Here is a 15,203-nt window from a genome sequence, read left to right as displayed (position 1 = left end):
CAGTGAGTATAGGCCATGCTTGGGAATCTGCATGAACTAGACACCTTTTAAAACTGACAGGATAGTGGGCAGAGTCAAAACTGGCAAATGCTCAGTGAGTCACTGTTACCCAAGCTGTCTGGGAACCATGGAAAGTAATTTTAAAGGGATTGATATGCCACTGACTGTTAACCTCAATACATCTTCAATTCTAACGGGGCGGTGGGGGGAGGGGAGACGACACAACCCTAAAAAATAGTAATCAGAAATGGTTCTGGTATTTTCAAATAACTTTTACTTTCAATAGTTGCTTAATGGTCATATTTAGAGGTAGACCAAAGGCTCTAAAGTGAGAACAGACCCTTCCTTAATAAAAATTCAGTAACTTTCAAAACAAAAACATTCCAAAATGTCAAACTCTCCTGATTTCATTTTAATTAATACACTTTTGAAGTATAATGCAAAGAAGTTTCACATCCAAACGGTACAATCAACATATTATAAAAGTCACCAAGTCTTTTAAAAATAAATCTAGGGTCACACAGCTTTAATTTATAAACACTGACCTACAATAGGTCATTTGGAGAGTCAAATTCTAATCTCAGCCCACAGTTACAAAGGCTCTTTCATAGCTAATGTTTCCTTAACCATAGATTCAAGAGTACCCAACCACCAGGAAAAAAAAAATCTAGAAATAAAAAAAGTCTAATGCAAAAGAAATAACTAAATTAAAACATGTCACTCCAAACCCAAAGCAAAGCTTTTATTTTTACTATTAAGCCTTCAAATAAACACCTACAATTTTTAATTGCAGTATGTAAATCATCTGTTCTTCCTTTGCATTAGGTAACAATGTACCAAAAGAAAATAGCTTGTACCCAGCTCCAATCTTTTCTGTTATGAAATGAACAATAAAATTCTGCATAAATTCTAAGAAAGACAATTTCCATTTGCTACTCTCTATTATCGGAATTCCAAGATAAGATTTCTTAGGAATAATGTGAAGGTATATAGTTGAATGTTTTTAAAGACAGAGTATTATGTGTCATAATTTTTAAAGTAAATATTAAAACCCCCAGTTATAAGGCATGCATCCATTAATTACAGAAATTATTAGGCTAATTATTAAGCTGCACTCCATGAACACGACATTCACAGAACTAGAATGTGTGGTGGAATAAAAGCTTTTTGTACAACTTCAGCAAGTTTGCAACCCCACGGTTCGTGTGCACTGCGCTGGCTCAACTCCATCTCATTCCAGTTGGCTCTTCACAGCAACCTGCTTTCAAGCGTGGATATACTAGAAGAGTTTCAATATCTGGATTTCCAGCAGTTACCTTAAGTTTCCATGTCTTAGGAAAATGGCACGTTCACTCACTGACCAGCAACAATAAATTTACTGTGCTCGAACTCTAACACGACACTAAATCTTCATTCTCAAAATTCACTCCCACAAGTAACAGATGATATGAATAACCGGCTCTTTTCATGGACCTGTAATCATACCAGGCTTCTGGTTTTACAACCCTAGCTTAAGCTGTTTATATTCTCAAGGTAATCAACTTTTGCTCTCTTCAGTCCCTGCTAACATTCAAGGTAAAAGCGATGGAATTTTTTGATAAGTCACTTCACGGTCAACATCAATGATTACCTTCAGTGCACTTGCAAGCTAATCACAGCTTATCCGTAAATGAACTCATTTACACAAATAAGAGAATGAGCAAACAATGTTTTAAATCAAGCTTGGAAATAGGCAGAAAAGATTTGTTTCCTTGAAAAAAGGATAGTGGGTAGTCTAGAGACCGTCCCATACAACTGCAGTGTAGGAGAAATCTGAATAAATGACGATCATCTGCCTCTTTAACTACCCCAAACAGGAAACCTGAATTTCATGGAAGGCACCAGAGATGGCATGCTCCAAATGTTTTCTTTGTGACATATAAAACTAGAAGAAAAATAGCCAAGAGAAAATAAAGAAATCTAAGTCGCTGGCTTAAGCAGGACTTTCTCTAATTTCTAAAATTAACTAAAATAACTATAGGCTTGGGTACTGGTCCATTAATCCACAGTGAGTCCCAATTATAACTTCCTCCATAAAAGGCTAGATAAGAGGAGCACTTTGATTACTTTAAAGAGTACCTATTACGGCGATTACCTAAATAGAAGAGAGAATGAGAAAACTTGCTAAGTTGAAGCCTGAATTTTAATCAGGCTTCATACCAGGCTCTGTTACCTTTGCAAAAGCACACAATCTGTAGACTGAGCAGACTACAATGCCAGTTAGTAACTGTTCAAATTCCTCCACACCTCCATGTAATGAAGAAATCACTTCCTTTACTTTTTATTAGTTGATATGGGTAAATAAAAATTAGGTCAACATTAAAGCACATTTAAAAAAATACAGGATCAGTTGTTCGGAACAAGGCACAGATTGGGTACATTTATTAAACCTGTGTCATTCACTCTGTTGACAGTATCATAATAAACCCATGATAAGATAGAATTCTGCTAACATTAAAATTCACATACATTAATGGTTTCCTATTTTTGGATTTCAAGGTCAAATTAAAGATCCCTTCAAATTTGTTTTTAAATTGTATTTATTATTATTGCATGCATACAGATGTGTGCATGGGTGCAGGCTGCCAGAGTAAGTGTGGAAGTCAGAGGACAGCTTTGCAGAGTGGTTTTCTCTATACACCCTGATATAGACTCTGGAATCAAACTGAGGTCTCCAGGTTTGTACTCCAAGAATGTCTACTTCCATCCTATCTTGGCAGCCCTCCCTTCAAATTCTGAGGCCCTATTATAGTTTTCTATTTGGGTTTTGCTGTGAAGGATCTTCTCATTTTTCTTTCTTTCTTTCTTTCTTTCTTTCTTTCTTTCTCTTTCCTTCCTTTCTTCTGTTTTTAAATGCAAACTACCTTTCTCCTTTGCCAATGACTGTTTTAAAATTTAACAGACAGCCAGGCGGTGGTGGCGCACGCCTTTAATCCCAGCACTTGGGAGGCAGAGGCAGGGGGATCTCTGTGAGTTCGAGACCAGCCTGGTCTATAGAGCTAGTTCCAGGACAGGCTCCAAAGCCACAGAGAAACCGTGTCTCAAAAATAAAAAAAAAAAAAAAATTTAACAGACAGACTCAACAGACAAATTTTTATTTTTTTGAGGAGCCAGGAAAAGTTCTAGAAGCAGAGTAAAAGGAAAAGAAAAACACGGAGGTACTTACCAAAACTCTAAAGAAGTAAAGATACTCTGCAGCTCCTGAGTAATTCCCACACTCGTACTGGAATTTGGCATATCTGTAAAGTGTATCTAAATATTCTTGCCTAAACTGGGGGAGGGGGAGAAGTTTCCACAGTTAAGTTGCAAAATTCTATTCATTTATCTCTTTTAGATGAACAATTGCCACCAATAATCACTAATCAGAGAAGTACTTGATTGCATGTACATATGTGTGTATGCATGGAACTGAACATTTAATATTGTTTTTACCTCAGAGTTCTGAACTGTACTGATAGCAATTTTACTAAAAACATAAACAGACAAACTTGAACTACAGCTGACATCTGATGTAAGCCCACTAAGTTGACTAAACTAATTACCAAGCACATGGACACCTCCAACGTTGTTAACAAAAATAACACACACAATAGAACTTTTTTTTTCTGAAAACTGGCCTCAAAACATTATTAACTTTTAAACAAAATAAAACTGAAGAAATCTAAAAGAACTGAAGGCTCAAAACAACAAACTACTAAATATTCTGTACCAAAGCACAGAAAACAGAAGCAGGAGGATCACCAGAATTTGTGGACAGTTTGGCCTACACAGTTCAGGCAGGGAGAGTTACTATTATATGATGATCCACAGAAGGCAAACCCTGTGAGGATTTGTTACAAAATGGGGATTATAAACAAAAATTTCCCCTTCATCACTGATTTTTACAAAAACTGTGTTTAAAAACATACCAGTTGTTATTTAAGTTAACCTAAGAATTCTATAAATTTTTGCACAGCCTTAGTCCCTAAAGATCTTTTTCCAAAAATGACCATTTTTTTAATATTAAAAAAATACTTACCCCATGCTTGTCTGCTAGGTAGTCAAATAACATCCGACCATCCCTTAATATTGGAAAAAGTGAGCATTATTATGGTTTATAGGCTGCAGAACACAAATTACACAGCTCTAACTTCTACATTATCATCCAAAGTCACTTTAAATCTCAATACTTAAACAGAAATATAACTTCGAGAATAAAACAAATAGCACATGTCAAATTTTGATATAAGAATAAATACAAACTTAGAAATTTTTCTTTCAGATTTCTCAGGCTCTGACTGAAGACCAAACTTAGATGGCACCTAGGTCACAGTGTTACAAACCTCACACAATACTTACTCAAATCAAGCGGCCAAATAGCCCAACTTAATTTTTCTTAAATTAGTTTTGCATTAACTCTAGGTCTAAACAAACTAGTAAAAGACAAGTAGAACAAGGACACCAAAGGAGAAAGAATAAAAAGCAAAATGTTTTCTTAGGCTTTTTTCATATGTGGGAGTATGCTGTGGCCTGGGGCACACGTTGGGAGCCCTGACAGCATTAAATTACTGAATACAAAACTGAATAAAAAACTTCACAAAGTTCAGACTTTCACTATTCTCTGTCTACTTTCTGAGAGAGTATAGGAAATGCACTGTATGATCAATGGCAACTAAGAGATTAGTAGAAAAATACCATTTCTGTGAAAATAAAGTAGTTTGTAAGTCTATTAGAGTACACATTTGTAACAGCTGAGTCCCTCATTTGTTTTCTGGTGCTATGATAAAACATTCTGAAGCAAAGCAACCTGTGGAGAAAAGGGTTCATTTCCCAATCAGACATTGAGGAGAGTCGGGGCAGGAACCTGGAGGCCCAAGGGGATGCAGAGACCATCAAGAAATGCCACTTACTGGCTTGCTCAGTTTGTTTTCCTATACAACCCAGGGCACCCTGCCCAGGGGTGACATTGCCCCTCTCTCCCCGTACATAGACTGGGCCCTCCCAAAGAAAACCATTCATCAAGAAAACGCCCCACAAGCATCCCATGGAGGCAATTCCTCAAAGGAAGTTCCCCTTCCCAGATTAGTCTAACTTTACCAAACTGACAAAGAGCTAATCTGCACAGAGCCATTTCAATATGAAAGGCTCTGTCTACAGTGTGGAAGTACATCCTACGTGCATTCTGCTCTTTCCTTTATGTCACCATCTCCAACCTTTTCTTTGAATGGTTACTCTAAATACATTTAGCTATGAGTAGAAGCCTGTGTGGGTATAGCGCACATTACTGTAGGCGATTGTGTGAACCTGAAATGGGGCTAGCCCTCTGCTTCAGTACATGTTCTTAACCCATCTCTCCAGTCCCCATTTCTAATCTTTATGTGTCTAACACATCCTAAAACATCTGTTCTCATCTAACACCCGGATTATTTCAACATTCACTTTCTGCATATTCATAAAGAAAGGTAGAGTTTTCTCTTTTGAACAGCTTTTTATCTGTATGTGTGTCTGCACAAGGACCTAGTGTAATATGGCATGGTGCATAGCATGTTACAGCATGGCAGAGTAACTGTGTAATGTCTGCAGCTTGTCTAATAATAACAAGTAAGACTTTTCCAAATCACAAAAAAAACCTTAGAGTCAATCTCTTAAAAATTTGGTTTGAACATATATTATAGAAACCAACAGCAAAGTCACTAAAACTTTCTGAAGTAAACACATTGGTAGTTAAGACATGACATCAGTAACATTCAATTTTAGCACATTTTACTTTTAAATATTTCTAATAACTCCAAAAGCTTCAAAGCATTAAGCAATATTAAGGCAATGTGACTTATTTGGAAACCAAACAAGAAACTGTTTCTGTAAAAAAAAAAAAAAAAAAAAAAAAAAAAGAAAGAAAGAAAGAAAATAATCTTGGCTGGGATGAGTACAGACATTGAAAAATGTAAAAGAATGTAAGCGGTAAGTGAGCTCAGGTTTCTCCTTTGGAAAGCAACCCAGGCATTCTAGGCATCCACCAGGAACAGGGTTTTCTCCAAAAGGCTTTCAGTTGGCTGACTCTTGGGAAGGGGTACAGGGAAAGGCGGATCTTGAACACAAAAAGTTTAGCAGCATTCCCTCTGTATACTTCCTTGGTGCAAGCAGCACGCCTCCAATGTGACATTCAGTCTCCAAATATTGACAAATGTCTCCTATCAAGGACCAGGACATATTGAACTGCCAGGGCATGATAAGGTATGACTAGCTGGTTTAAAAAACTTTCTTAAAATCATAGTATTAGGGCTGGAGAGGTGGCTCAGCTGTTAAGGGCACCTACTGCTCTTGCAGAGGACCTGTGTTCAAATACCCAGCCTCCATCAGAGGTTCACAACCACCTGTAACTCGTGTCCCAGGGAACCTAACCCTCTCTTCTGACCACTAAGCACACTAGGCATGTATGCAAATACACATCTTTCAGCAAAGCACTATACACATAAAAAAATAAATTAGTACTAAGATATATTGCTATAAGATACAACCCTTAAAAAATAAAGATCCATGAAAATCAACAAGTGAGGCACTCACTTAGATCCTCAACTTTTACTACAGGGTCCCAGGTTAGAGACCTTCTAGGATCCGAGTTCACAGATTACCTGGTGGACTGCATCTGCCTTGTAGTTTCCGGATCTTCAAACATCTTCACAATTGGCTCTGTTTCTGCCTGGAGCTGTTTCAGTTGCGCAACAACTGTGGTTCTTTTTTCTCTCAAAGCTAATGAAATGGTACCATGAGTTAAACCACACCACTCCATGAAACTGTCTAGTTTCCATTAATTCAAACTATACACACTTATTTATTCTTTATACTTTCCCTCACATGCCAGGAACCACCAACTCAACACCTTCCCCAAATGCACAACTTCCTTTCACTAGAGCCCCAAAGGCACATAGAGAAAGAGGGCTTCATCTTCCTACTGTGGAGAGGAAATCTACACACAAACAAGGAAGGGCAGGGTGACTAGTGCTGAGAATAGGCAGGAACAGGTAAAGTATCACCCGGCTCCACATTTCCATGACTTCACTCCAAGTATCCTATTTGTTCCTATTTAATTCCTGACTGACTACTACCCTAGAGTTTATGAACACAGGCACTACAGTAAAGGTTTACATATTATTACTACATGGAATGCAATTTTAATCTGGTCAAGAATCTTTTTTAATATAAACTATAACTTCACAAACCAAATTCTGTTCACTATACCACCACAAAAATATAGAGAAAACTCTCACATAATCTATGCTGCAAAGTATCTCAGATTAATGCTCAACAACTAATAGCCCTTGTACTTGTGGTGGTATCCATTTGTACTTCTAGCCACTTGGGAAGCTGAGATAAAAGCAGACAATAGTGGGGCTGGAGAGATGGCTCAGTGGTTAAAAGCACTTGCTCCTCTTCCAGGAGCTGAGTCTGATTCCCAGCACCCACAGGGCAGCTCATAACTATCTCTTAGTATGTGAGGCTCTTTTGATCTTCTGGGATACCAGGCGAACATATGGTATATAAACACACAAGCAGTCAAAACATCATACACATAAGATAATAAATAATAAAAAAACCCAAAACCCTTCAATCTCATCACAAACTAAATTTAAATAGTTACTGCCTATAAATTAAAAAAAAAAAAGCTATACTGACTTTAACAGTGTCTTCATTATACAAGGATGGTCCGATCCTGCTCCTTCTCCACACCTGGATACTGTTTCTGTTCCCAATTTCCTTTTTTATACTTATTTTCAGTGTGAACGATGGGGATTATCGGGGTGAGCCTAGGGGCTGGTTCTCTCTTCTACCGTGGGCTCCAGGGAGCAAACTGAGGTCATAAGGCATTTGCAGCAATGCTTCCCCCTATGAGGCACCACTCCGGCCCAACAGGGACTGAACTTTTCTTTCCCTAAGCATTTCTTTATAAATCTCAGTGCTTAAGATAGATGTTCAAAATAAAACCCAAAAAACTTCCAAATTCATGCCCAAACGAAAAAGCAGAGAACCTGCTATTAAAAACAACAATGTTAAAAAGTGAATTCTGTTCAGAATTCGTTACATGCGCAGCCAAAGAAAAGGCAAAGAGGGGGAAAGCCCTATAGCATTTCCTATGTTTTTTTATTCTTTGAGGCAGGGCTCTGGTAGGATTAGAATTTGCTGTATAAACCAGGCTCTTTTCAAACTCACCTGATTATGCTTCCAGGCCCTAGGCTGCTGGGATCAGAGGTGTGTACCTCCAAGCCCAGGCCATAGTTCCTGTACTTAAGGAACCATTTTTTGTCCTTTTCTTCTTCAAGAAGCATCTACTGCCCTGGGCCAGTCTAGAACTCTCCTAGTAGTTCTTCAGCTTTAATCCAGGGCTTTGGAGCGTCTCATCAAATAGGTCTGAGTTGTGGGCCAAAATCTGCATTTTCAAAATAACTCTCCCAAGTAACCTGATGATGTCAAAACTTAAAGTGCAGCACGCTCAGAAAATTGTAGGCCATCAGCCTGTAGCACAGCCACAGCTCTGATGGCGCACACTATGATCGGAAGGTATCTGACACCTATTTTTACAGTAGAGTCACATCTTTCACTAGCAGAAACACGTCTTAGAATCCTTGTGACTCTTTTGTGTTTTCGCCCAAAGACTTTAAGAACGGCTTTTTAGCTACAGCTCTCATATATCATAAATTTTCACACACATTTAGCTATCGGATGTGCTTTAGCTTACCATGAGGGATAAATAAAGCTTACCATGAGGGATATCATCAGAGTAAAGGTTTTTGTAGACATCCATAGCAAAGTCTACCATGTTGGTATCACTAAGAAGATCCAATTTTCCTTGTAATAATTCTTTTTCATTATATATCTGTAAGAGAAAAACTACTTTTAATGAGTATATCTAAGTTCTTCTGTTTATTCAGCATCATACTTCATGAAACATCATTTAAAAATGCATGCGTGTGCATGTGTCTCTGTACGGGCTGCTGAGTTGGTTCAGCATATGTGGGGGGACTGGTGTGTGGGTTCAGCAGGCACAGCACTTGCTAAGCAAGTCAGGAGAACAGCATTCAATCCCTGAAATGACATGAGCATGACGAAAACTGACTTCACGAAGTTAGCCTTTGTCCAATGACCTCCACGTGTGTGTTGTGGAAGCCAATGCACTGAAATCTCTCCTAAGCCCCTCAGTTTTGAAAAACCCATCACATGGCCAGACATACAGGTCAGTAGTAAAGCACTGGCTTAGGGTACAGAAGGCCCTAGGTTCACCTTCAGTACGTGTGCGTACACACACACGTACACACACACACACACACACACACACACACACACACCACAGGGTCACCTATTTGTAAAAAGTAACCAAAATAGCAAGCACCCAATTACTCAACATATTATCTACTCAAAGATTTGAAAATGAACAATTTAATTACTGTTTTATCAAGCAATCTTTTATTCTTTCTAGAAGTTATACAATATATAAAAATCTCTATGCCTTCTCCACTGCAAAGCAAGAACCCCTGCCCCCTCTCCACACAGGTAATGAGGACTAGGCTCTTAAATATTCACCTCTTTACTATCCTTTGCCTCCACATGATGCCTACCAACCTCTCCTTGATGTGGACACGCCTTCACATTTTTCTCACTTAATAGTTGCAATCATTTATGGGCTTCTCCACCTCTAAAATAATACTAGCACCAATGTTGTAAGCCAACAACCGATGCTAGGTTTTTGATTTGCGTGCTTGGGAAACATGTATTAGCTCATAGAAAAAAAACATATACACAGACACACATAAAGATGAAGGCTGAGAACAAAGAAGGAATCTGAGAGACATTTATCTATGTGAGAGATAAGACTTATGTTCTGAGTTTAATTTGCCAAGGAAAGAAAAATCTAGGAAGAGCCCACAATAGTGTATCACAGAATCTAAGGTGAACATCACAAATCATACACAAATCTTCAACAGTGACATCTTAATAGTCACTTAAGACAAATGGACAAAAGGCACTTGAGACAATCTCAACTTCCTTAATCAAAAGGGAACTGCCTATAAAGACTATGATAAAAAACATCAGTGCTAATGTCAGTACAGACTGGCTAGAATATTAATACCCTACTAGCAAGAATACAACCACTTCAAAGCTTTTATCTCCTGAAGTCATACATTCTTCAACTCATGAACTCTGCAAAATAACTAAAGCATCTATTTAAGTATATTCCTAAAACTGTGCATAGCTCACGGGTCGTTTAAAGCTACAACGGATGAGTAAACTGGCATAATCCAACAGATTAACCAGCCTGAAAATCAGCAACTGCTAGCATAAGAGGTCACAGAAATGAGCTCATGAAGCCGGGGGTGCTGGGATGCACTTACAATCCCAGGTCTCAGTGGGATTCTGGTGTAGGAGGGTCTTCTTTCTATGTGTTGCTTTCATTGGTTGAATAAAGAAGCTGCCTTGGCCTTTTGATGGGTGGAGTAGACAAAACAGAATTCTTTGAGGAAGAAGGCAGGCAGAGAGCCGCCCATCATGAAGCTGCCAAATCAGACATGCTGAATCTTTCCCGGTAAGCCATGGCTTCGTGGTGACATACAGATTATTAGAAATGGGTTGAAACAAGATGTGAGAGTTAGTCAATAAGTGGCTAATGGGCCAGGCAGCAATTTAATTAATAAAGATCTCTGTGTGATTATTTTGGGCATAAGCTAGCCGGGCAGCCAGGAGCCCGGCCATATGAAAAGCAGCCCGTACTTCCTACTACAGGATTCTAGATCAGCCTGAGCTACATAGGGGAATCCTGTTTCTAAAAATCGAACGTGGACTATAGATCATAGTAGCAAACAGCTTGCCTGCCATACCAAGAGATTAGTTCAGTCCCTGGAAGTCCTTGGCAAACATACATTCCTGATGCTGAATTGCTTTTATACATACATACATATACATATATATATATATAAAATTTGGGCATGGTCTTATAAATCCATTTCTTGGAAAACTGATATGAAATAGATAAAAATAATGGGTCAATATAAGCCACAAGAGCTAAGAAGAAGCCTGAGCTAATGGGCCAATCACTTTTATAACTTATGTAGAACTTCTGTGTGATTCTTTGGGACTTGCCAGCTGTGGGAACTGGGCAGGAGAGAAACCCCAACAAACAGCCCCTCCTGTTACAGACATGCAAATAAGGAGTTCAAGACCATTTGAGGTCATTCAGCAAGATCTTCCCTCAAAAGGAAAACAGAAGCCCAAACAGGTCAAACAAATCTATAATGTGAAGAGAGCTTACACTGAAAGGTGTGATGACTGAGACACTGGTTAAAAGGGGAGGAAAAAATCTGAAGTGCAGAGAAATTAAAACAGGGCAAGGATTCTAACCCATGTCCAAATTCAAAGCCCAGGGTATGGGCCTTTGAACCATCTGTCTCGACATAGAATAAATGGTGATATGCAAATACATAGTCATTTAACTATTCAACAATTTCAAAGCCTTTATGCAGAACTATAAAAGGGCGAGAACATGGAGAACCTAAGTTGTTCCTCTTCTGGAAACCATGCTCTCCAATACCTACCATGTGTCAGTCCTGACATCCATCATGATCCCTGACTGCTCACTGTCTAGCTTTCAGGATACAAGCACCTCCTCAAAGTTCTATCCACTGAAGACTACAGAAAAACTTTAACAGCACTTGGCCAATACTGTCTCATATGTACTACTTTACCTTACAGACAAAAGTTAAGTTTTTCAATGGTGAGATGTCTACCTTTTTAAGTTGGATTTTTCAGGATTCCAAGTTTTGCGGGGAGGTGGTAGTGCACACTTTTAATCCCTGCACTCGAGAGGCAGAGGCAGGTGAGTTTGATGCCAGCCTAGTATATAAGAGCTAGTTCCGGGACAGGCACCAAAGCGACACAGAGAAACCTTGTCTCGAAAAACAAAACCAAATGCCAAGTTACAATATTTAGTTAACTGCTAACCAGAAACTCCAACATCTGTCTTCCTCTTGATGTACTAAGGCCATCTTAGCAACATCCTCAAAGGAGTACACACAAAGAATATGAAATTCAGGGAGTTTCAAAATATCTCTGCTACCCACAGAAAGTGAGGAATTTCCGTATGCATTTCTCATGTACCAAAGGACTTTCATTTACCCAGAAAATGAAACAAAACGCACACTCAACTTTTTAATCTCTCATGTACAGTACAAAATTCAATGCAAAAAAAAAAATGTATTAAGTCTCACCTGCTAAGCCATTTTTTAGCATGGAACTTTATTATTATCAACAATTTTAGAGTAATCTACGTGTGTACGTGTTTAGAAATCTTCCTATGAATATAAAGAATACACCTGCCATATAAACTGTATCTGGAAGCTTATGTCATCAAAATCAGACTTTTTAAAAAAATGCTATCTGAACGCGAACCACCCACCAATCTACAGTTATCATCTGTGTGCAGAAACAGAATTCATCAACTTTGCTGGACAAAATTCTATCCTTATGTTATAGTAGCTTTACTTACTAAAATGCATCAATTTTCTCCAAAAGTCAATGTAAAACGAAGCCTAATTATTTCTAAGCCAGTATTTCTTTTCAATACCCCAAAACAAAGTCCAAAAGCCTTAAAACGCTGAAACATGTTATGATGAATTCCCAGAACTACATCCTTAGTGAACATTAACGACCAAGTCCCATTACGTTACGTCCGAACATCGACACCAGAAAACAAAGTTTACACTGCAGCTTGTGGCACTGTGTCTTCATCCCCCGCCCCCCGACAACATACGTGACGTTTCTACCAAGCGAATACCTATCAAAACCCAGGAAACTTGGAGCAAAGTATCCTGTTAATTCAAGGGGCCAGATGCTACTTTTTAAGCGTACGAGAATCATGTCAAGGGATTCCGCGCACAGCAACCCCAAACCCAAGCCCACCCACTCAGTTCCTAAAAGAAACTTTGAAACTTCCGACAGCACCCACGGCCAGGCCAGCGCGCACCGGGCGCCCCTCCCGCCCCACCAGCGCAGCCTCGGGCGGGCGAGCACGGCCGCGGACGCCCTCAGGATCCCACACCACGCAGGAAGCAGTGGCCTCGGCGTCGCCGGACCCCACTCTGTCACCTCGGACCCCCGAATCCCCGCCGCCCCGTGCACCCCAACAGTGGGCCCCGCATCCCGGGGCCCAGCCGGTGTCAGGGAGGCCTGAGCCGGCTTCCGGCTCGCACGTGTGCTGGCCCGGTCGCCGCCTCCCCGCCTCTCCCGCCGCCTCTCTCGTCCCTACAGCTTCTTCCGCCTCCAAGCTCTCTCACCTCCTTCACGGAGAGGAACTCGAGGAGCGGAAAGACCAGATGCCGATCCAGAAAGTGCGCGATGCGCGTCGTCAAGTCGTACTCCGCCATCTTGCCGGGGAAAGGAGAGCGTGTCCGCGAAAACTTTATTAAAACAGCGCCCAAAAGCGGACAAACTCCGCACTGCGCATGTGCGCTCGCGGCTCCGCCAAAGCGGGCGGACGAGGGTCGCGCCTGCGCGTTGTGGTCCCTTCTTCCTTCCCTGTCTTCCTCCCTCCCTTTCTCTCCACACCTCCTGGGTGGGGCTCAAGCCATTAGCCGACTTTCTGCTCTTTCCAAATTCTGCACTGTTCCCTTCTTGTTGCACCAATGAATAAATGCTAGTTCTATGGAGGAAGGGAACCAAGAGTTCAGTTTTAGATTTGGTGTAGTTTGGACTGCTTACTTGACGTCTAAGTGGAGGGAATGATTGGTAGGTCACGGTACAGATTGAAACTCGAACAAAGGCAAAGATCAGACCTAGAGATATAATAACTCTTGCTAACTTACTGTTAGGATTGAAAACCATGAAACTGCATAAAGCTAGGCTGTCAGCGTGTTTGAAAGAGAGGCGAGGGATGGTAAATCTAGGTACCTCACCTTACTGAAGTGGGGCGATTCAGACCATAGCACCGGATAATAAATGCCTTCATGGAGGTCAACTTGACTGCAGCTGGAATTTACTAAGCCCGAGGGCTCACCTTAAATCCCTATCACTTGAGGTCAGAAGACCCACCTTTAATTTGGGTCACACCTATGGAGGCAGCCTAGATAAGGAAAATAGAAGCTTTTGCTCTTTGCCGGCTTGCCCTCACCCTCCCTGGCAAGTTCATTTCTCCACTGGTCTTAGAGTCCACTTATGGATTCCGGCATGTAATGAAGACCACCTGAGTCACCCAGCCTCGTGAACTGAACGATTAGAGGGTTCTTGGACTTTCTATTGGGAGACAGTCATTGTTGACATAGACCATAACCTGTGAGCCGCTCTAATAAATCCTGTACACACACACACACACACACACACACACACGCACACCCCTATTCTGCCAGTTCTGTCTTTCTAGAGAACCCCAACTAATACAATACAGATGGAGGAGCGAAGAGGCGGTATTGTCCTAAGAACCAAAGGAGGGGAGGAATCCTAGAAGCCGTTAATTAAATGTAATAGCTCTGATACTTCTTGGTGATAAAGCCTATGTTTACATTTAAATTATTTACAACAATTTATTTTATTTTATCTATATAGATTATTCACAAGAATTTTCTGCCATTATTATTTGTTTATGGTTCCTTTTTCCTACTGATGACCTTAACATGGGAGCTGTTAATAGATTTTGGATGAAAAATCTATTCATGGTGAACTTAAAAGATAAAAGGAGAAAGATTGCAGCAACATATTTTGAGGACCTCAAGTAGAAAAATGAGTAGGAGGTGCGATAAAGGGAGTGTGCGTTAAACAATATGGTTTGGATGCTAATAGTACTCAGTACAATACGGATGCAGATAACTAAGAGAGGAAGAGAGTGCTGTGAGAAACTGACTGGAATATGAGCAGAGCACAGACGATCAATCACGCTGATGCCCAGTACAAATCAGCAATGACATACAGCAGGTGGAGAAAGCTCGGCTGATTGGGGATGCTGGGTTTTTTTTTTTTTTCAAGACAGGGTTTCCCTGTGTAACAGTCCTAGCTGTCCTGGAACTTGCTCTTGTAGACCAGGCTGGCCTGGAACTCACAGGGCTTCACCTGCCTCTGTCCTTCCTGAGTGCTGGGATTAAAGGTGTGCGCCACCACCAACCGGCCAGGATGCTAGATCTTATGACAGACACTCAGACCTAGAAGAGAGA

The 15,203-nt window shown here is 40.3% G+C and overlaps 1 protein-coding gene across 1 annotated transcript in view; it reads right to left on the bottom strand.

Annotated features, from left to right (window-relative positions):
* Eif3e (eukaryotic translation initiation factor 3 subunit E) overlaps nucleotides 1-13,494 on the bottom strand; it is a 28,195-nt gene extending 14,701 nt beyond the window's left edge. The window contains exons 1-5 of the mRNA XM_041637627.1: nucleotides 13,338-13,494; nucleotides 8,776-8,890; nucleotides 6,651-6,768; nucleotides 4,058-4,100; nucleotides 3,206-3,310 (exon numbers count right to left, since the gene is read on the bottom strand). Of these exons, the coding sequence (XP_041493561.1) occupies nucleotides 3,206-3,310; nucleotides 4,058-4,100; nucleotides 6,651-6,768; nucleotides 8,776-8,890; nucleotides 13,338-13,427 (471 nt within the window). The 5' untranslated portion in view covers nucleotides 13,428-13,494. The remainder of the gene's footprint in view (nucleotides 1-3,205; nucleotides 3,311-4,057; nucleotides 4,101-6,650; nucleotides 6,769-8,775; nucleotides 8,891-13,337) is intronic.
* Between the last annotated feature and the right edge of the window lie 1,709 nt (nucleotides 13,495-15,203).

This window comes from Microtus oregoni, unplaced genomic scaffold (genome assembly GCF_018167655.1).
Source record: "Microtus oregoni isolate MIOR12 unplaced genomic scaffold, Mior012 000053F_ref0000044, whole genome shotgun sequence".
Lineage (NCBI taxonomy): Eukaryota > Metazoa > Chordata > Mammalia > Rodentia > Cricetidae > Microtus > Microtus oregoni.
This window is presented reverse-complemented; position numbering and strand designations above follow the sequence as displayed.